Raw genomic sequence first — 21,794 nt, 5'->3', positions numbered from 1 at the left:
GGAGTAGAAACATCCAGAGCCACCGTGCACAGACGTGTGCAGGAAATGGGCTACAGGTGCCACATTCCCCAGGTCAAGCCACTTTTGAACCAGAAACAGAGGCAGAAGCGCCTGACCTGGGCTACAGAGAAGCAGCACTGGACTGTTGCTCAGTGGTCCAAAGTACTTTTTTCGGATGAAAGCAAATTCTGCATGTCATTCGGAAATCAAGGTGCCAGAGTCTGGAGGAAGACTGGGGAGAAGGAAATGCCAAAATGCCAGAAGTCCAGTGTCAAGTACCCACAGTCAGTGATGGTCTGGGGTGCCGTGTCAGCTGCTGGTGTTGGTCCACTGTGTTTTATCAAGGGCAGGGTCAATGCAGCTAGCTATCAGGAGATTTTGGAGCACTTCATGCTTCCATCTGCTGAAAAGCTTTATGGAGATGAAGATTTCATTTTTCAGCACGACCTGGCACCTGCTCACAGTGCCAAAACCACTGGTAAATGGTTTACTGACCATGGTATCACTGTGCTCAATTGGCCTGCCAACTCTCCTGACCTGAACCCCATAGAGAATCTGTGGGATATTGTGAAGAGAACGTTGAGAGACTCAAGACCCAACACTCTGGATGAGCTAAAGGCCGCTATCGAAGCATCCTGGGCCTCCATAAGACCTCAGTGCCACAGGCTGATTGCCTCGATGCCACGCCGCATTGAAGCAGTCATTTCTGCCAAAGGATTCCCGACCAAGTATTGAGTGCATAACTGTACATGATTATTTGAAGGTTGATGTTTTTTGTATTAAAAACGCTTTTCTTTTATTGGTCGGATGAAATATGCTAATTTTGTGAGATAGGAATTTTGGGTTTTCATGAGCTGTATGCCAAAATCATCCATATTAAGACAATAAAAGACCTGAAATATTTCAGTTAGTGTGCAATGAATCTAAAATATATGAATGTTAAATTTTCATCATGACATTATGGAAAATAATGAACTTTATCCAAATATGCTAATATTTTGAGAAGGACCTGTATATCTCAATAAGGACTGGGTTTTTCCAAGTAGGGTTCAATATCACTTTATAATGATTCACTTTGATCTTCATAGACTACAAATGTGAAAAATAATAAGCCAAAAACAGAATAGTTTATTTATTATATTTTTATTTAACATTAACCAAAATCAGGCAGTTGTTTCTAGTTACTGGAGTGCATCTGTATGTAAGGCAGTAGGATGATGTATTCTATATTTGTTCGAAAGGCTACTGTAAGGCTCCGTGGCTTATGATCAGCGCTGATGCTCTGATGCGGGAATCTCTCTTCTCCCTGTTTTGCCTCAGCCTCCTGAGCACAGGTGCATTGCCGCTCTCACCGGCCCAAGGACTGTCACCTGCTGCTGGGACGCGCTGCTGCCCTGGTTGGAGATCTGACCAAGAGATCAGCACATATTCAGGTTAGGCACGAACCCAAAAAATGAGAACTACAGGACACAGTGCAACAGATCCGTTAGTATAAAGAGGTTTGTTCTGGTTTAAGTATTATAGGTTAGGCAGGATGTCCACGGACCTCTTGGTCTTTACCTGATACAAAAGCGGTTCTGTGCAGTTACTCTTAAAAATCTAATTCTTTGACTTGTGTCAAATAATTTTACATGCAATATTGCAAACTCATAAAACACTGTCAGTCAAGAGGTTTTAGAACCTACAGAAAAGACAACATATTATTTGAAAGATGCAATGTCATTCAAATGTATTTGTATCCCTTGAACTTTCTGAAACAACCACAAACGTCATTGTGTTTTATTGTAATTTTATATGATAGACCAACACAAAGTAGCATAAAAATAAGTGAAAGAACAGTGATCAGTAGTTTCCAAAGTTTTTTTTACACATAAAAGTGTGGTGTACATTTCGATGCAGTTCCCCTCAACCACTACTTTATAAAACTACCTTTCATACATTTTACAGCTGCAAGTTATTATGGGTGCGTTTCTACCAGCTTTGCACATCTAGATTGTGTGTCTATTCTTCCTTGCAAAATTGCTCAAGCTCAGTCAGTTTGGGTGGAGAGCCTCTGTAAACATCAGTCTTCAAGTCTTGCTGCAGATCTTCTAGTTTTGTCATGTATTTAGCTCCATCCATCTCCCGATCAACTTTGACTTGTTTTGCTTCTTCTGTTGAAGAAAATGATTGCCACAGCATTATGCTACCAGCTCCATGTTTCGCAGAAAGAATGGGGTGTGTAATGTTATTTTTCACCGCCAATATCATTTTGCATGTTGACCAAAATGTTCAACTATTGTCTCATCAGACCAGAGCATCTTCTTCCACATGTTTGCTGTGTCCTTACATGGTTGTGGCAACTTTTAAACAGGACTTCTTATAGCTTTCAACTTTCTTCTTGCCACTTTCTCCATAAAGGCCAAAATGTGGAGAGCACAACACATAATTGTCCTGGTGTCAGATTGTCATGCATTTGTCTTTGTAGTTTTACAGTCCAAATCTATTCAATATTTATAGGGCTGATTCACAACTGATGTATCAAAACATTTTACACAAATATATTGTCAATTCAATCAAACAGATAGCCTCAAAGTCAATTAAATACATTCCAATTCAATCCTAGTTATAAAACAATTCAGTCCAGTTCAGTTTATTTTTCTAGTGGGTAAAACGTTGTCTATCCAAGCAAACCCCACTGATTGCAGGCAGTCACTGACTTTTCAGCAATCGCCCCTCCTGACGAACACAGTTATCCCCATCCTCTTTCCATTTGCAGATGATAGATTGAACAGAGCTCCATTATATACCCAAAGCTTGGTAAATTAGGCATTCAGATGAGGCTTTGTCAGATAAAAAGTACCTTTTGAAAATAACAACCTTTAAGCAGGTATTAAACCTACTTGTCATTAAGCTCTCATTTCTGTATTAAAAATGTTTTTAATGCAGAAATGTTTTTCACTAGTCTCATGTAATATTATAATCTTAAATGTCAAGTTTTCATTAGTTGTAAGTGGAAAATCATCATAATTCACACAGATAAAGGCTTGAAAACATCAGTCTATGTGACATTATTTTATATAATGTGTTTCACTTAGTGAATTGAGCTAATTAAATAAATGAAGTGTTTGGTAATATTCTAATTTATTAAATGGGTCTGTAGTTTTTTAACCTAACTCTGCTTTAAACTTCCCCCCAACCTTCTCCCTGACCTGTCTGCTGTGTTACTTGTTCTTCGTGATGCTGGTTGTTTATTAATCTTCTCTAACAAACCTCTGAATCTCATAAGTTGTTGTGGTGAAGTGAGACCCAAGTGAAAACAAGACAGCCATAGCCACATGTTCATTAAGGAAAATAACTTACAGGAACCAATGAACTGGTGGAGGGGACAGACTGGAAAACAGCGAAGCTCAGACAAACTGGCATGAAGCAAACAAACAATAGAAGACACGCAATGGTGACCGGGCAAGGCAACAGAAGAATCTGGCGAGGAGGTGAGAGAACTGAGAGGGTTTTATCTGGTTTCAGAGTATATGAGTGGCATGAGAAGCAGGTGTAGCTAATCAGGGTAATGAGGTGCAGCTGGGGAAGAAGCAGGGAAAATTGGAGGGAAAGTGACTAATTAACACAGAGAAAGGGAGCTGAACCAAAACACAGAAGGACCTACTTATTAAAGGAAAACAAGGACGAACACAAAATAAGAGTCTAATCAAATACACTGAGAACAGAATAAACGGAAACAAGAATCTCAGCACAAAGGCATGGCCTGATATGGAAATATCTAAATGACTACAATAAACAACCCGACGTAATGCCAAAACAAAAACCTGTGAAAACTAAAACATAAACACGCACAGATTATTACACTGATGATTTCACAGAACAGCTGGATTTTCATTGACACTAAATTACACACAAGTGGACTCTGTTCACTTAATTAGGAGATTTCTGAAGGCATTAAGTAACACTGGATTATATCTAGGGGTATCAAAGTGAAGGGGACTGTATAAATATGCTCACCACATGTTTTCAAACAAAGTTTGAAACTATGTATCCTTCATCACTATGAACAAACAGAACAGTAAAACTCACTGTACCATAGGTTTGAGCTGAGGTCAGTTGGTCCTGATTTTCTCCCATCACTCTTCTTCTTCTCTGGAGGACCAGCTGCAGCTCAGCCTCCCCAACATTTCTGCTGATCCCCTTTCTGGAGGGCACCCTGCTGAGGTGCTGGCGTTTAATGTTGTCCTAAAACAGCACAGAGTAAAACAACACAATAAAATGAAAAAGTGTCAGTCCAGTAGTTGTTTGTCTTGGGTAATTAGGAGAGCTCACAGTGTATTACCAGCATTCCCTTTAATTCCAGGATGGCTGATTTCCTATTTTCACTTCTCTGGTCCTATAAGAGGATATGGTATTTAAAAAATAAATGTTTCATTAAAATTGTATCATAATTATTTTAAAACAAAAAATAAAGAAATTAATTTATAGCTGACCCTCCATGAGCTTTCTTCTTCCTGCAAGCAGAAAAGATGCAGATATCCAAGACAGTTAATCAGTTTTATCTTTAAAATTAGCCTTATTTATCATACTATTTTAATAAGCTCTTCATCTAAGTGTCTAAAGTGTAAACTAATTATGCATTTTGTTTTACCTGAATATTTTGTATGGGCCTTAGGACAATGCCTTTCTTTATTCTCTCCATCATTTCATCCACTGCCTTTGCCTTAATGTCCGTCAGTGGTGCTGGCTCTTAAAAGAAGGTGATGTTACATATATTGCATCATGTGAAAGATGCAGCGGAATATCTGCTTTAAAACACAGTTTTTTTGCAGAGCATTTTAGAGCATTCCTGTATGGAGGACCGGGAGAGTCACTGAAAAAGAAATACGACCCTTTCAAATTTAACATTTAAATGATACAATTAGAAATCCAATTTAAAAGAGTTTTGTAATTTTAAATTTAATTACTAAAGAGGAATTGTAAATTGTATTTATTAATCCATTATTAAATACTGCAATTTGAAAATGTATTTTCAAATCCTATTTCTTAATGGAGATTTAAAAAACTAAATCCATAAATCTGATTATAAATACCTTTCCTTATGAGACATTTAAAATGATCATTCCTTTTCCATTTCTGTTTTCTTTTTCACCCTGCATTTTCAAATCCTTTTTGGTATTGCATTTTCTTTTTACTTTACCCTCTTCATTTAGCATTTCCATGACCCTTCTGGTCCCTGAGCACACCGAAAACCAAATTAAACCAATCACAGTTGCTCCTCAGATGTAATCAGCTCTCTCATTGGTTAGATAGCCAACAGTGTTGTGATTCATGTGTGGCTGTCTAACCAATGAGAGAGCCGGTTACATCTGAGGAGCAACTGTGATTGGTTTAATTTGGTTTTCAGTGTGCTCAAGGACCAGAAGGGACACAGAAATGCAAAATGAAGAGGGTAAAGTAAAAAGAAAATGCAATTGCAAAAAGGATTGGAAAATGCAAGGTGAAAAAGGAATTACCTTTTTAAATGTTTCATAAGGAAAGGTATTTATAATCAGATTTATGAATTTTGTTTTTCAAATCTCCATTAAGAAATAGGATTTAAAAATACATTTTCAAATTGCTGAATTTAATAATGGATTAATAAATACAACTTAAAATTCCTCTTTAATAAATAAAATGTGCATTTACAAAACCCTTTTGAAATTGGATTTCTTATTGTATCATTTAAATGTTAAATTTGAACTTGGTTGTACTTCTTTTTCAGTGCCTCTCCTGGTCCTCCATATAGATGGACATGGACTACTTTATTAGCACCAAAAATATTAAACTGAGCTCCTGTTTTAAACCTCTGTTCCTTAGATTAAGCATTACATCATGCATTAGAGAAGGATTACAACTCACTGTTTTTATCGCCTGCATGGACACTTAGCTTCCTGCTCCTGAGGAAATCCTGTAAGCTATACAGATGTGCAGAAAGACAGTTTAGTGTTAACCTTACTGCACTACACTGCTCTGTTTACACACCTATAAGAACACACCTATTAAATACACTATATTGCCAAAAGTATTTGTCATCTCCCTTTACACATACAAACTTTAGAGACAATCTATTCCTAATCCATACGGTTTAATATGATGTTGGCCTACCCTTTGCATCTATAACAGCTTTAACGTCTTGTAGGGATTTCCACAAGGTTTAGGGCTGTGTTTATGGGAATTTTTTACTATTCTCCCAGAAGCACACTGCTTCTAACACGTTACATTTTACTTGGTGATGTAAGGTCTGGATGCAGCTGCTCAGCTGTGAAAAACCCTTCCACAAAGCTCTCTAAGCCCTGCTCTTGAGCTAATCTGAAGGCCACGTGAAGTTTGGAGGTTTGTAGCGATTGACGCTTTAAACAGTAGATGATCTCTGCATACTATGTCCTTTAAAATCTATTATGTTACGGGAGCTGAAATATTAAGTAATGAGAAAATTTTGTGACTCGCATGAATGCACAGGTGACACCCTATAAAGGCATTCTATACACCTGTGGCCATGGAAAGAATTTGAATCTGAATTCAATGATTTGGAGGGTTGAACAAATATATAGTTCAGCAATATAGTGTTTGTTTTAATATCTCTATCTACAACACAAGTTTTAACCTTCATGTCTTTCAATGGAAGACGGAAGTCAATATTTTAGATTCACATACTTGATAACAGGAGTGGATGGGGGTGGAGGCGGTGGGTTTGGGGGAAGAGGTGGAGCAGGAGTGGTTAGTTTCTCCACTTCTTCATTTCTCTCCTCTGTGTTCATCATTTCCTGTAAGCATTTCACTTCAAAGGAAGACAAAGGAACTATGTAGAGCTTGTCCATATTTTATATTACAGCAGTTGATATGAAACATCATGAGAAACATATACCTGTTCAAAATTACCATTGAACTAAAATTTGACTTTTCAGTCCAATAACCCTGAGATTTGGGTCTGCCGTGTACAGAACAAGACATGGACATGTTTCTAATAGGCAATGGGAATGATTTCAAGAACTAACTACAGTATTTTGCATAAGTAATGTCTTTCTATTTTGCTTTTAAGAAATCTGGCTTTCTTATAATCTTTTAATCTTTCAAATTGTATTGGCAAGAAGCTTCAATGGATGGATGGATGGATGGATGGATGGATGGATGGATGGATGGATTTAAATAAGAATATCTTCAGCTGCTTTTTGAATTAGTCCACACTCTCAAGACAATGTAAAACCCTACGAAGCGACATTCTGGACCTAAGGACCTTAGGGTCTATGTTGGAGTATGTGGCTTTAACATTAAGTAATCCAGGAAGGAGTTTGACCATGCAGGGCCCTGAAAGTTAATGTCAGGATTTTAACATGAATTCTAAAATGAACAGTTATCTGTCATGTTGTGTACAAATGGAACAGGACCCAGGCACAGACTGGAACGTTGCATGAACATTATATATTCCCTAAATGAGTACAAGAAAACTTACAAAAACATAAGGAGGGCAGAACGAGGGACACGGCTAAGCCACAGGCGAAACACCGGGATGCAAAATAATGCAGAAAAAACACTGCTTTGTTAAATTCTTGATATGGATAATATGAGACTTAAATGACAGCAAAAAAATCCATAAGATAGAAAATTGACACAAAGACTTACAAAAATCCAAACAAACAAAAGGACCCAAGAAAGTGTTGCAAAAATCTTTCAAAAGCTGCTGTTACACTGTGCTATATCTTGCCATGTCTGCTGGGGCATTAAAAAACAAATTCTGTGGGTCTTAATGCGACATCAAGTCACATGGTGTCTTTGAAGGATGTGCGTCTGTTCTCATGAGGTCCCATTCTGAACAGTGTATGTATACTGGGATCAGTGGTGTGGAATTGACTTTGTTCTCCAGCATCATGACTGGCTACAATACTTTTCTATGAAATCATCATGCCATCAGTTCAAGCATCCAGCATGCCATCGTGAGTAAAGCATTTTTATAGTGTTTTATGAGATTAGGTAATGTCATTGGGTCATTGTTGTGTAATTTCAGTTGCCCTTACATTGATTCTCTAATTGCTACAAAATCAACTGCAACAGCAGTGCACATTTGAGGTTTGCTTGATGTGTGTGATTGCAATGCTTATGTGGTGGAATATTTCTACATGTGGCAGACTAATGTGGTGATCATTTTGTGTATTCTACAGTGTTAAATGCATAGGTGGGTGATGTGGGAACAATATTTTCCAATGGGACCATGTCTTTCAATGTCACTGAAACAAAAGGCAGTTGAGTACTAGTGTGACCAGGGAATTAAAGAGAAGTCGGAATCTACTAAACTCTGTTTTACCAGCGCATAGCTTCACAAAAATCAAGATCGGAAAATAGGCACAAAATTCGGATTAGTGCATCTCTAGTTTTCTGTGGATGTTTCGGACAGTTGATACCTTTCTCCCTCGCCTCTGTGACTGATGCGTTGGCCTGAGACAGTTGACTCTCCAAAGTCTTCCTCTCCTCCTCACTCTTCTTCAGCTGCTCTCTCAGGTCCTGCAGCTCACTGCTGCCCTCTTCACCATCTGTACTCTGACCACAAATACAAGAGAAACTGATGCATGGGAAAAAACATTACTATGTACATCATGAATCTATATTTCTGTATTTTGTCCCTGTCATGCACACCTGGTCCTGGTAGTAGTGCTGAATGTTGCACAGGGCTGTGCTGATGTGGTTTATTTGTTTCAGCGCCTGCTGCAGCTGAAGCTGCATATCCGCCTCAGAGCTACACATCTCCATAATGCTCGGTCTCTGAGCCGTCTTCTGATCTGCTAACATCTGATGGGACAAACCAAATCTGGCTTCACCTCTAACATTTTCAACAAATCCTTATAATCATCTGCTTTCAAGGAAATAGAAAAGAAATACATCTACTACAATGAACCACCATTAGAGGAAAATGAAGGGAACTGAATTGCTGGTTGTAAAATTTCTCGCCCCAGGAGGCTGTCAAAATGCGGGGAAAATGTTTTCAAACCATGTGTTTGACTGAACAATGACTTGGGAGCCATCATTACCCATTGGCTTCACTGTAGAGTAGAAACAGTGTAAACAGGGTGGTTTTTCTGTGAGACAAAGCATAATTTTTCTTCCATTATGAAGAAACAATTCTGGCTTTGCCTCAATTCACTGAGAATTTGTGTTTGTTTTTATTTTCATTTTGACAGATGAATACACCATTTGTAGTTATTAACTAAAGAATATAGTTCCAAATTAACCTTTTGTTCCTTTACAAAAATTCTGTCAAGTGCTTTTATATTATAGATGTTTTTGCAAACTGTTTTGCCTTTGTTGAATTTTGTTAATTTTAAAAATAACTTACTAACAAAAAAAACCCAAATATAATAAAGTCAAAAGTATAAAATGTGCACGGGCCTAATCTAAAGCTACACCATCCAGGAATGTTTGGTTTTTTCCATCTGGTGCCTGTCACTACCAAGTGATTAAACCCTTGAAGATTTGCAGGCCGATATTTTCGGTGGGAGACTTTCAGATGTGTTTTCTGGCGGTGATCTACACATTTATTGTCAAGTGATCTTTAGTGATTTTAGGATATTAGCATGCTATTCTAGACCAAATTCACAGACTCTCAGTGGCAGTAAACCTGCTTGAGAGCATGCTGAAGCTTCATGGTTTCTTCTTGTCTGGTCTGATTTTGATACCTAAACAATAACTACATTCCTAGAAAGAAGTGCTTTGGTTGTATTCTAAGAATTCAAATTGCTATTTTTAGCTGAGTATATAAATACCATTTCAATCCTGTAAAGACTCACAATAAAAACACAAGGATGCCAATTAGAGAAGTTAAATAGCAGATGTTTATTTCTTTGGCGCTCGGACCCCGGAGGAAGACATGAATGCTATGAATGACATGAGTTTGAATGAACGATTTAGGATTAGGATTAGAGATGGCTTCCCCCCCCCGGGATCCGATACTGGTGATGGAGTGGAGGCCCGAGGAGATAAGGGAGTTGGAAGAAGCTAGGAAGGCAGATGGTGGCGATGGGGTGGAGGAGGGTCGAAGCTTGGCAGGACAGCAGGGAGATCCTTCGTTGGTGTCCTTAAAAGCGAAGCCTTGAAGGGTGATTGGCTGAGGAGGAATGCAGATTTGACGCTGATTGGTTGGAGCGGAGACGCATGGTGGTGTCATAGGATGGAGCTGGTGGTGGAGGTGAGTCTTCCAGATTGAATTTTCGTCAAAACTCCATTTCAAGATTCACGTAACTCTAGAAATTAATTATCTGACATCAGTGTAATTTTTAAACACTATTTTTAACTTTGAGCTGAATTTATAAACAGTTTTTGACATTCTGCTGAATATTTAAACTTTAAAATGTTCAACTCTCAGGTAAATTCATAAATACCAAATTTGACATTCGGCAGAATTGCTAATTAGTTGGGTTTTTTTGACTAAGCAACCTTCATTTGATTTCGATTTTTTTTTTTATATTTTGAATGTTTCACTTTTAGCTACATTTATGACCATTTTTAACTTCCAGTTGAATTTGTAAACACAATTTTAAATTTTCAGCTTACGAATGCCATTTTGACTTTCAGCTGAGTTTACAAGCACTATTTTCCTCTTTCATTTGAGTTTATAAAGGTCATTCTCTACATTCAGCTTAATTAATAATTTTTTCAGCTGAATTTAAAATTGCTATCAGCTGATTTACAAACATTTTAAACTTTAAGTTTGAAATGCCATTTTTCTTTTGAGTGTAAATTTATATAATCACTGTAAAAAAAAAACATTTATACACAAACTAAACATACACGAACACCAACTGTTTCAACAGCATTTATAAATGAAGCTGTTGATAGAAACAAACTGTTTTGTCTTGCTCTGTAATCCTCTACAGAAACTGTAGCAATGAGCTAGTTCTTTGGCTGGCTGTACAATTAAACCCGCATTATTTACACCCCTGGCAGGTTTAGGTTAAAAGCAATAGTTTAAGTAAACCATTTTTTTTTCTACATGGAAATATAATAAAGCTTTGGAGTGGCCTAGCCAAAGTCTCAACTTGAGTCATATTTTATTATTTTATGCTTTCCTAACAAAATCAATCTTTGCGCTTCAATAAAAGTCATTTAAAATCTAAATATGCTAAGGCTATTAATTTTCATACTTGTATCAGTACAAACTGGTTTCCTGGTATGTTGTTACAGAACCATTGAGAAACTAGCCTGTGGATATGTGATCTCATAGGATTTGTGTTTCCTTAATGCTCGATGCTTTGAGCCCTGCAGCTTTCACCTTTGTAAAATAAACTTGAAATTGTTTGTTTCTAATATCATTACATTATATCATTTTGTTGAGTTATTCAGTTCTTTAGGGATCACATTTTAGTTATTCAAAAACTAAATGTAAAATAATATTTAATTAGGCTTTTTTTAATTGTTTTTATTACTGATCCATTTGTATTTATTTTTGAGAATATTAGGAATTCACTCTAAAAATCCTAAAAATTCTGTGCTGTCATGTTTCTTTCTTTTATTTGTCTTTCTTTTTGAAACTTGAAACCATTAAAATAACCCTTAAAATAAAATATATACCAGTTTGTGATGGTTTAAAGGTTGTTTAAAGCCAAAAAACCTATGTGTGGAGACCAAGCGAATCAAAAAACGGAACGCATCCACTCACTGTCTCTCAAATCAGTTAAGTGAGAATTTTTATGAGTAAGTACATAATTGAAAAACAGTAAGTGTGCACAAAGAGGGTTTTCATTTCTGTGATTTTTTGCATGAGAACAAACTGAAACTTCAAATTTGGTAAGGTCTCCAAAAGCAATGTGCACCACGAGTCTTTACACTGCAAATTACACCACTCTGATCCTTGGTCCCCCTTCAGAGGAGAGCAATTTTCACACAGCAATTAGCACAGTTGTTTCATACGTAAACACACACACACCAACACGCACATGGCAACACAAAGAGACAAAGACACACGCTCAATAAAAAGCTCCAAATTGTTTCCTGTTTTGAGTATCTACATCATTATACCACCACGCATGGCGGGGAAGAGGTGTGAATGGTTTTTGTTTTCAAAACACATGAAAACAGACAAATAGCAGTGCATACAAGAGGCATTCAGTACGGGCGGGGGAGTCTTTTACCCTGAACTGAGAGTAAAGGGGCTGAATTGTGTGAGGAGTTGGGGGTCCCTTTCACAGGTAAGGACCCCTGCAAGGCAGCCTATTGTGCGCCTGTCCGGTAAATGGAGGACCCGGTACACAAAGGCGACAATTGCTATATGCTCGGCAAAACATAAAGGTGTCAGGCAAAGACAGGTTGTGCTTAAAGGCCGCTATTCTCCCGCAGGAACAGTGATGACTGCTAATTATGGGGAGGGGAGGGGAGGGGCAAAATGGGAGGGGAAGGGGATAGAGATGTTTGAAAGAAAAAAAACACGTTTATTAAAGGAGCAGCTGGGACAAGAAAAACTGTGCTCAGTGTGTGTGTTTGTTTGGGTGTGGGGATTTTAAGTGAATTGGTGTTTTCTCTGTTTGTGTGTGAGTGTGTGTTCATACTTGTTTGTGCGTGAATGCCAAGCCTCCTTGAACAAACTGAAATCTGACAGTCTGTGTGAAAATGGAGCCCCCCCCTCTGTTGACCTGCCACCTCTGTTATACCCTGACACCAAGACCAGATCTGTGTGTGTGTATGTGTGTGTCTTATTGTGTTAGTGTGTGTGTTAGTGTACACATATCCCTGTCCTTTTTCTCACCGCAGCCACCCGAAGGTCACCGCCAACACCCCTTCTACCTTCCTGTGGCACGACCTGTCACCCTAAGCGTCCACAGGTGCAAATGTGTGACAAAAATATTTCTGCGTAAAGATGACAACACACACACCTGGTGGGCGAAGACTTCGGCATGTTGCCGGAGGCCCTGCTCCAGCTCCAGTTTCTGAGAGATTTCTGTGAACTCCTCGGTGACAAGCTGGGAGACTGAGCATGTGCAGAAACAACAAGTAAGAAAAACTGCTCATAAACAGAGATACAGAATCACTGCATTCATTATGGTAATCCCTTCTCCATTAAATTAACATATTATTTAGTACAAAAGAAATAAGCTGAATTTTACTTTCAAATGTTAATGTTGTCTATTCATATTATTTTTCATGACCTTATAATGCCCTGTTCACTTCTCATTTTCTGTCTCAATTTTTAGTACATTAGTACATCCACATTGGTCCACTTGGTAAGGTCCATAACCACAAAGGTGAAAGTGAGAAGATATTTTCCAGAGATAATGATGCATAAAATAGTTTTTTGACTTAAACTGTTGTATTACTCTTATTGACTACAAATCCAACAGAATGCAATAAATAAACTTATCACAATATTAAAGATAAAATATGTATGCAGTGCTGGGAAGAGGCATTTGCCCTCTTACAGATTTGCTTTTTTGGCAGTGTTTCAAACCATCAAACAAATTATAATGTTAGACAAAGATAACCTAAAAAAAATAATTCACAACAGAACCTGGATGAACACCTAAAGTTACGCAGACCTCACTTGCCTCAGCTAAGGCCTGCATTCAAGATTTAACAATAAGAAAAATTCCAAGGCCAAAGTCACTGCTGACCATTTGGCACAATGCTCCAAAGCACACCAGCAAGTCCTCACAATGGCTGAAAATAAGGAATGAAGGTTTTGAATTGGTCTAGTCAAAGTCTGGACTTAAATCTCATTGCGTTGCTGTGGCATGATCTTAATTGATGGTGGAAACCCCTCTAATGGGGCTGAACAATTCTGCTAGGAAGAGTTGGTCAAAATTGCTCCACAGTAATGTTGCCAATTAACGAAAGAAACTTTAATGCAGTTGCTAGTTGCAGGTTTTGCCCAGCCTGGTCCTATGTGAAAAATTAAGGATGGCATTTACGTTTTCACGTACGATCAAGTTGGTCAGCATTTTTACCCTAATAAACAAAATGATAATTTAAAAACTGCTTTTTGTATTTATTCAGTAATCTGTGCCTGAGACTAAAACCTCTGAACATTATAGTATGACAAAAAATAGAAAAGGAGTTTGTAAGAGATACAAGTTTTTTACAGCACTATATACATTTATAAGTCCCTTCGGATACAATCAGCATTTAGCAGGGAAAGCACTGCAGGTTTCTACTCCAGAGGACAAGCAAATCTGCAGGTGGGTAAGAAACATTTAGAGTCTGTCTGTCCCATTCAAAGCTTACCCAAAAATAAATTGCATCACCAACCCAGTCCCTATCATCTGAGTCAAACCGAGCTGTAAACTACAAACACTATAGATCTAAGTGACAGACATCTTTCTAACCTTGTTCCCCCATTTTATAACATAGTTAGGTGCTAATGTACTCAATAAGGATTCCTAACAACAACAAAAAAGATGATGGTATGTTGGTTCCTAACAACAAAATAAGCACGCATAACATTTTTGATGGACTGTACAAGTTTAAAGTTTCTGATTATGTTTTATTTTTATTTTTTTTGTATCAGGGCTGAAACAAAGTATGAGGTTCGAGACTCATTTCACTTTACAACTGCCTTCCTTGGTCATTTTTGCCTTCTTTTATAGAAAACACTTTAAGGCAACCTTATATTGGATTCTACAAAAATGATGACTTGAATGATGAGAATTTACCTCTTTTGATTTTACTCATGGTCTTGGTTTGCTTGCTCATTTTCCTCAGAATAGCCTCCTTCTCCTCAGCCTCCACAGCAAGCTGAAAAAACGTCTGTGTTATGGCTCTCTTAGTAACATGCACTGTTTTTAGTGTCTCAGAGATTTCAAAAAACATTTATTTGAAACACTTTTTTTTGTTTTTCTACCATTACCATTACAACTACCCACATGCATCTACATGACCTCTAATCCTGAAACCGGAAATCCAGAATCTACCTGCAAGGGTCAAATCACAGTCCACACCTGTACAAGGAGTCCCAAACAGTTGGCATCCTAACAGACTACACACCCCATCATGGTTTAAAACACAAACACACACTCCCAGAGTTGTATTTAACACCAATACCTGCTCTCTGAGCTGGGCCTGCTCTCTGATCAGTTCCTCCACCTGATGCTCCAAGTGCAGCTTCTCAACCAGCAGGCCGTCCAACGATGCCTGCAGCGCTAACACAAACCCACAGAGACACAAGTTCACCATTTTATTGTAATATAAACAAATGTATCCTCTAAATAGTTGTCTTATTAATTTCAAGGCCCTTAATTGTAAGCTGTTTTTACACATGCATTGGATTCATTAAAAGTTTTACACTTTTTCCCATGAGGAGGCATGTGAGAAAACACATTTTTCAGAATTTGCTGTAAATATTTTGCAACGGTTTTACTCCTAGCATCCAGGTAAAGGTCTGGGTGAGACCTTGTCTAAATGCGGCAGAAAGTCTTTCAGAACATTTGCTTTAACTGTGCAAAAGTAATTGCAGAACTAACAACAGAAGGTCTTAGGCAAGCAGAAGAAGAGCTGAGCAAAGGTCTACATCCCCCAACAACTTCCTGATTATGAGCATGACAATGATCGTGACAAAGTGGCACTTCAATCCCTTTGTGGATTTAATAAAAACTGGAGACAAATTTTAGAATTTCAGCCAAACGTGATTTATTGTCACGAGCAAGATAACAGGTTGGAAAGATAACAAAAATTGGACAAAACATTTAATTTAAACACAATCAGGAATCATGTTCTGGTATACACTAAAGCAACAACGGAAAATGGAGTCTGTTAACAAGCCAATGTTGTAAAAATGATGCACAATTGGTTTCCTTGCTTAATGTTATCTAACCAAGCAATACTTTACTTTATTCAACAGTAAACTTCTTTGATTAATATGATATTGTCTAAACATTACACAGTAATAAAAAAAAGAGGCACTATAACCTGAACTCGAGCTGGGGGACTACAGTCAACCAAGTTTTGGTTTGTTAAGAGAAACTACTGATATTGGCTTTGATGTGTAAAAGGTCGAATGAAATGGATTACACTGCATTACAAATATTGCTATAATCACAGACAGCTTAGAACTGGTGTACATGGGGAAAATGTTTCCTCATTTTTAGAGTGATTTATTTCCTTATTTCTTTGTAATAAACAGCGTAACATTAACTGTCTTTTTTGTGTTTTTGTTTTTATGTCAGTCTCAGCCTCCGCTCTGATGGGCGCTACAGAGGTGATGGTGCTAAGTGTGAAACCCTTGTTTTTTAATAGATTTGGCTTACGTTTACAAAACCTTTAAGCCATTTTGATTGACTGTAATAAGAACAGGGTAACACCATCAGTCAACATGATATAGTCTATATGTGACACAATGATAACGCCACAGAGAATTGATCTGCATGCCCTTTAATCATAGTTTGTATTATTGTTACTATTTGTAAATACCTTGGCAGACAGCTGCACAACTCTGATTATATATTTTCTTTGTTTTATCAAATATTCTGTATCTACATCGTGTTTGGGATTCCATCAAAAAAATACTGGGAATTCAATGGTGCCATTAATGGAAAAAACACAAATGCAGTAGATGTTTGCTTTATATCCATGTTAGTGTGGAGTGGGCCTACATAACCTTATCCCTGCCCAATCTTAAGCCCTGGCTCAGATTCTTTTTTTTTTTATCTTGATCTACATGAATTTGCAGTCAAACATTATGCAATACATATGCCCTGCCAAAAGCAGGCGAAGACGCTGGCCAATAAAAAATTAACCCAATCATGGCTAAAGCAGTGCTAGGATGCACAGTCTCCCCAAAAAAAGCTGTAGCTCCTGTTTTCTTTAACAGCCTTTAACCTTTCTTCTTAATGTTTTACACTTTTCGGAGCTTTTTAATAATCTCCTCTTGGGAAAGTTTTAAAAGAAATCTCTGTTTTTCCTAATCAAAAACTCTACTTCCATGTTGACAAGAGAGGCAAAAGCAGAAAAATCTCTGCTTTGCTAAATAATGATGCTGAACAGAGCGTTGTTTTGTAACCTATCATTAAAGGTGCCCAGGTGTTTTCTCCTTGGCTAATTCAGTTGTTCGATGATATGAGGATAGGATCAGAGAGGCTACCACACTGTCTACTGTCATTTTTTAGGAAAACAGGAGAAAATGTTTTCATTGTTATTCATATCATGGCAACTAACCTGTGATCTTGGCTTGACATTCAAGCAGCAAGTTCTCCTCACTGTTAATTTCCCCAAAATCAACCACATCACCATCAACCACTGGGTCAGTCTCTGGGTCAAGGGTCACAGTGATGAGGTTTTCAGGGAGGCTGGAGATTGGTGACATAAGCATTTGGCTCTTCCTTATCAGGGCTTTGTTCTCTTTGCTAACCTGTTCAACAAAGGAGATGATGTGGAGAATCATACTGCTCTGTTACTTTATTTAATTAGTTTAAATGGATTTTTAGAAAACAAAAGATAGTGACACAAAGTGTTACTTTGAGAGCCAGAGCCTCAGCACTCTCCCTACAGGATCTTTCGACCTGGAATTGGATCTCCAACAGGTTCATCTCCTTCAGGAGATGATTGGAAACTGAATACAGAAAAGAGAGATTTTTCAGTCATAACTGTTTATAGAACAAAAAAGCAGAAGCAATAGTTTGGACTTAGACACAACATTTGTGTGACATAGAAAGATCTACAGTACCTTATAAGTATTCATACATTTCATCAACTTTTTACATTTTGTGAAGTTAAATCCAAAAGCTGTGATTTAATGTGATAGAGCAGGGGTGTCCAACTTGAGAACCTGTGTCTTGCATGTCTCCATTGTGTCCCTGCTCCAACAGAGCTGATTCAGATGGCTAAATCAACTCCTCACCATGTCAGCAAGTTCTGCAGGAACCTGCTAATGATCCATTTATTTTATTTAGGCGTCTTGAACCAGGAGGACCATGTAAAACATGCAGGGCACCGGCCATTGATGACTGACTTTGGTCACAACTGGTTTTAGAGGATGTTAGCTCACCTTCTCTCATCCGGTTTCTTTTGGTTCAAAACACGCTCTACCTCAAACAAATCCTTCTTTCTTCATGACGTCTTCATCAGATAAAATATGAATTGTGTGTTTCTTACAGAAACTTGACAAAGAGGGCAGGAATTCATTCATCTGAATGAGCTTTGACCCAATCACTGCTCCATTATTGGTGCGATGCGCCAGGCTAGCCGGGATGAAGGATTTGTCGCTGTACATCGAAGCAAATACTCATGCAGAACTGTCACCATTAAGAGCTTTTCCTCGAGTCTCTGGTGTTAAAGGCTGGTCTCACTAATGTGACTTACTGTGTGTAAATACAATGTACATTTGCAAGGCACTGTACATTTAGGGTCATTTTTTATTTATTTTCTTATTTTAAAATATAACAAATACCTTCATTCTGAACATGAACTCACTCTGGGCTTGGCAGAAATGACAGAAGCACAAAATGTATAAAAACATATCAATGAAACAATGTTTTTGTTGTATTATTATGTTGTTCTGTCTTTCTGTTTTTGTTGTGCAGCATAAGGTCACTCCATCAGTGCAAACAAACATGGGAAGATCATGAACTATTGTCAGCTCTCACCTTCCTCCAGCTCCGTCAGTCTCTGATTGGCTTCATCTCTCTGCTTCTCCAGGATCTCGAACTAACAATCAAATCAACGCAAGTGAGCAAAGAAAACACATCAATCTGCCAACATCAAATTGATGCTGCTCATTTTTATTCACATTTTAAACTATGCTAGGCTCCACCTGGGGCGCAGAAATGATTTTGCTATTATTAATGTAATCAAGACTGCAAACATGGACTCTGTAGTGTATTTTCATTCTGCAATTTTGGCTCATTTTTTCCGTTTCTTTTAGATGTTGTTTTAAATTACACCAGGATATTTACTTTAAAAAACATTCAAGGAGAGGCGGAAAAAACACGTGTCAACACATAACACATATTTGAGCAGGATTCATCTTTTCCCCATGTGCTGCTGATTGTCTGTAATGCACACTGTAACAGCAGTACCTGAATATCTCCCCAATCTTCAGAAGATAAGCAACTTTCTTCATCAGAGTCTGCAAGGAGAAACAAATCGTTTGTTCATTCACACACAGCTGACAGATTGGGAAACTGTTTGTGGCGTCCGAAAAGACAAACTGGGTTCTGTATTCAGCTGAGGGTTAGACAACTGAAGAGCCTCACATCCCATCAGTGTGACCGGAAAAGGAAGTTCTCCATGCTTATTGGCCAGATAAATGAAGGAAGTGAAATTGCAGAAAGAACCCGAGAAACTTGTTTCAATTTCTGTCACGTTGAACCCAACGGCATGGAAAGTGAGTCACTCCCTGCAGCTTGTTCAACAGCCTGACACATTGTCATCACTGCTCTGTTAATGAGCTTTTGAAATACTGCAGTGGGCTACTTTGTGAGCTTAAATGGGATGTTTAGAATAATCAAGTTAGGTTTATTAATGTTTACATGTCATATTATAAAGAAACTAAACAGTAGTGTAGCTACTATAATAAAAATATGTCTTGTTGGGTCTCATTGATCTAAGGATCTTGGTCGGGTTCATTATTATGCATCTTTGACAAGTTGTGCTTCCATGTTTTTCTTGAAGAAGAAGAACAAAGAATCTAAACTCTTCCTAACAAGCCACACTTCGGTTTTCTACTCACTGTTCATTCCTGAACTTTACCATGGAGCTCTGGTGTGGTTTTTGGCATTTCTCGGCACATTGAACGCTCTGTGCTTAGGGTGAATTTTCCGGGTTGTCCACTTCTGGAAAATTGTCTGAAATATTTTTCACTCATAAATAGTTGTTATCAGGGTAAAATAATGGACTTCAAGAAGTTTGAAAATTACCTTACAACCCTTCCCACACTGATGGCGAGCCACCATTGCTTCTCTAAAGTAATTGCCGATGTCTTTACAGTCTGGCATTGTGTTAAAACATACAAAAAACAGCCCAAACTCCTGTTTTTAAAAATTTTAATCTAATATTTAATTACCACACAAATTTCATAAACTTTGTAGCATTATTTGAACCCATTATTTGGGGCCACATTTACCATGTGCAGCAATAATGCATGTCATACAATAAAACTCCCCTTTAAAAGGTGACTTAAACACACAAATTACTTCGAAGGCTTTATTTGGAAATGACTTCCAGTGAAAGCAAATGTGCTAAAGGCATCTGTCTAAAAGTAGGGTTGTATCGACTCATTATCATCTTACACAAGATGTTTTTTCAGTCTTAATGCCTTCAAAAAGTTTAATAGCCCTTTATTTTAGAATGACAAGATGTGAAACAATACTGACTTCTGAATTGTAAGCCAATATTTTGTTCCAGTGTTTTACTATTACAGTGTTTCCTATCTGCAACATTTGTTTTTACAGTTTACAAGTGGTGAAGGCTGCTGTAAAGTTTATTTCACCAGATGAAGCCAGGCTAGCTGCAGCCGGATATATGGAAATATACGCCCGTTTTAGAATTGATCTTGTCACACCCCCGTTAAAAATTCCTTGTGCAAAGTTTCCTTGTCAGATGGTTCACTGCTGTGCGCTCAAGCATAAAGCAAGGCTTAAAACTTAAGAAGCAAAATTTAAAGAAATAATGTTTTTCAAAATATAGAATAATGTGTCTACCAGCCAGCTGCACAGAGCAAGACTTTCTCAACCTTACCTGCAACTGTGTTCTCCTCATCTTGTATCCACATCTTTCTGTATGCAAGAGTTCAAATGTTAACCTTTTAAAAAATGATGTAAAGCTGCTCAATCCAGCACAAATAAAACCAGTGTTCTCTCTGAAAAGCACCCAGTTTATATTGAAACTAACAAGTGGTATTTCTGAATAAACCCTCCCCCACTGATACAAAAACACAAAATGAGGAACTTATGCCTTACTTAAAAACACAGAATTAGTCACAAGTAGTTTTTCATATTGGATTACAGTCCAATTTTCCACAAACAGTGGTATTTGTTGATTTTTTTTTTTTTTGACTTAGCTGTGAGAATATTTTCACCAGTTTCGTGAAATGAAAAAAGAAAAATGTAGCCCTGCTTTGCACATGTGGCCTCTTAAGGACGACTGTCTCTATGCTGCAGGATCAATGTCACTCTAGCAGCCGGAGCAAAGTAAATGCTGCTTTCACTCCTCTATTAGCATCCGTGCTGGAGTTCATGACCGGTGAAGCATCAGCTACGCACTATAGGAACCATATTTCTGGGTGGGAAGTCAGCAGATGACAAGGACTGGTGGCACTGATGATGCTGATGACACACATTCCTCTTCTGTGAATTTTTTACAGGCTTCAAATTCCTGATCACTCACTCCTGTTTTATTTATTCACCTGCCTTCCAGGAGTTGATTTCTAGTAGCTCGCCCTCAGTCCGGATTAAGTACCGCTTGCTTTAAATTTACTGCATTTGAAGCAGCTTGACTAACTGCAAATGTGGCTTGATGCATCTGTGCCGGATGGAGATTAGAACATTAAGGAATAGTATTTCTGTATGTTTTTCTAAAAGATAAAAAAAACTGATAATCAAAGTTAAATTTTTTTTTATTATTTAAAATGTTGTTAAATGTACTGTAACTACTTTGGGAAATTAGACACTGGATTTTTCTCCCATTCATTTTATTATAGGATCAACAAGACGACTTCTGGTAGACTATCTTCCTGTTTGTCTTCCTATTGTGTAACATGAAAACAGACTACTAGCTGCAAACAATAGCAATTCATAAAATGACCAAACAGGTAATAAAGAGTATTCCTCATGTAGACTGGAGTATTTCATAGGAAAACGTATTTA

At 37.8% G+C, this 21,794-nt stretch overlaps 1 protein-coding gene and 1 long non-coding RNA gene across 3 annotated transcripts; one reads left to right on the top strand and one right to left on the bottom strand.

Moving 5' to 3' along the window:
* Positions 1–1,127: 1,127 nt before the first annotated feature.
* On the bottom strand, positions 1,128–20,821 carry shtn2 (shootin 2). 2 transcript variants are annotated; one of them, XM_047386991.1, is made up of 18 exons: positions 20,668–20,782; positions 19,661–19,775; positions 19,008–19,057; positions 18,576–18,636; positions 17,448–17,542; positions 17,149–17,341; positions 15,040–15,137; positions 14,652–14,733; positions 12,879–12,973; positions 8,653–8,805; positions 8,421–8,556; positions 6,679–6,802; positions 5,884–5,939; positions 4,634–4,731; positions 4,476–4,496; positions 4,325–4,378; positions 4,077–4,227; positions 1,128–1,406 (listed from the first exon to the last, which is right to left on the bottom strand). In XM_047386991.1, exons 2-18 carry the CDS (start codon positions 19,665–19,667, stop codon positions 1,243–1,245), a joined length of 1,638 nt encoding a protein of 545 aa, XP_047242947.1. In that variant the 5' UTR covers positions 19,668–19,775; positions 20,668–20,782; the 3' UTR covers positions 1,128–1,242. The 2 variants fall into 2 exon arrangements, with proteins under 2 accessions (XP_047242947.1, XP_047242946.1); XM_047386990.1 differs by lacking the exon at positions 19,661–19,775 and having other exon boundaries at positions 20,668–20,821.
* LOC124881394 lies at positions 12,905–13,307 on the top strand. The gene is made up of 2 exons (XR_007041647.1): positions 12,905–12,996; positions 13,197–13,307. It is a non-coding gene; the product is annotated as an uncharacterized LOC124881394 (long non-coding RNA).
* Positions 20,822–21,794: the final 973 nt, after the last annotated feature.

Source organism: Girardinichthys multiradiatus, chromosome 14 (assembly GCF_021462225.1).
Source record: "Girardinichthys multiradiatus isolate DD_20200921_A chromosome 14, DD_fGirMul_XY1, whole genome shotgun sequence".
Taxonomy (NCBI): Eukaryota; Metazoa; Chordata; class Actinopteri; order Cyprinodontiformes; family Goodeidae; genus Girardinichthys; species Girardinichthys multiradiatus.
This window is presented reverse-complemented; position numbering and strand designations above follow the sequence as displayed.

Coding starts and splice junctions, on each gene's coding strand:
- shtn2 (XM_047386990.1), bottom strand. CDS start 20,701: ATGTGGATACAAGATGAGGAGAACACAGTTGCAG. Junction 19,058..20,667: donor TGAGGAGAACACAGTTGCAG/GTAAGGTTGAGA, acceptor TTCTCCTTGCAG/ACTCTGATGAAGAAAGTTGC. Junction 8,557..8,652: donor AGCACTACTACCAGGACCAG/GTGTGCATGACA, acceptor ATTTGTGGTCAG/AGTACAGATGGTGAAGAGGG.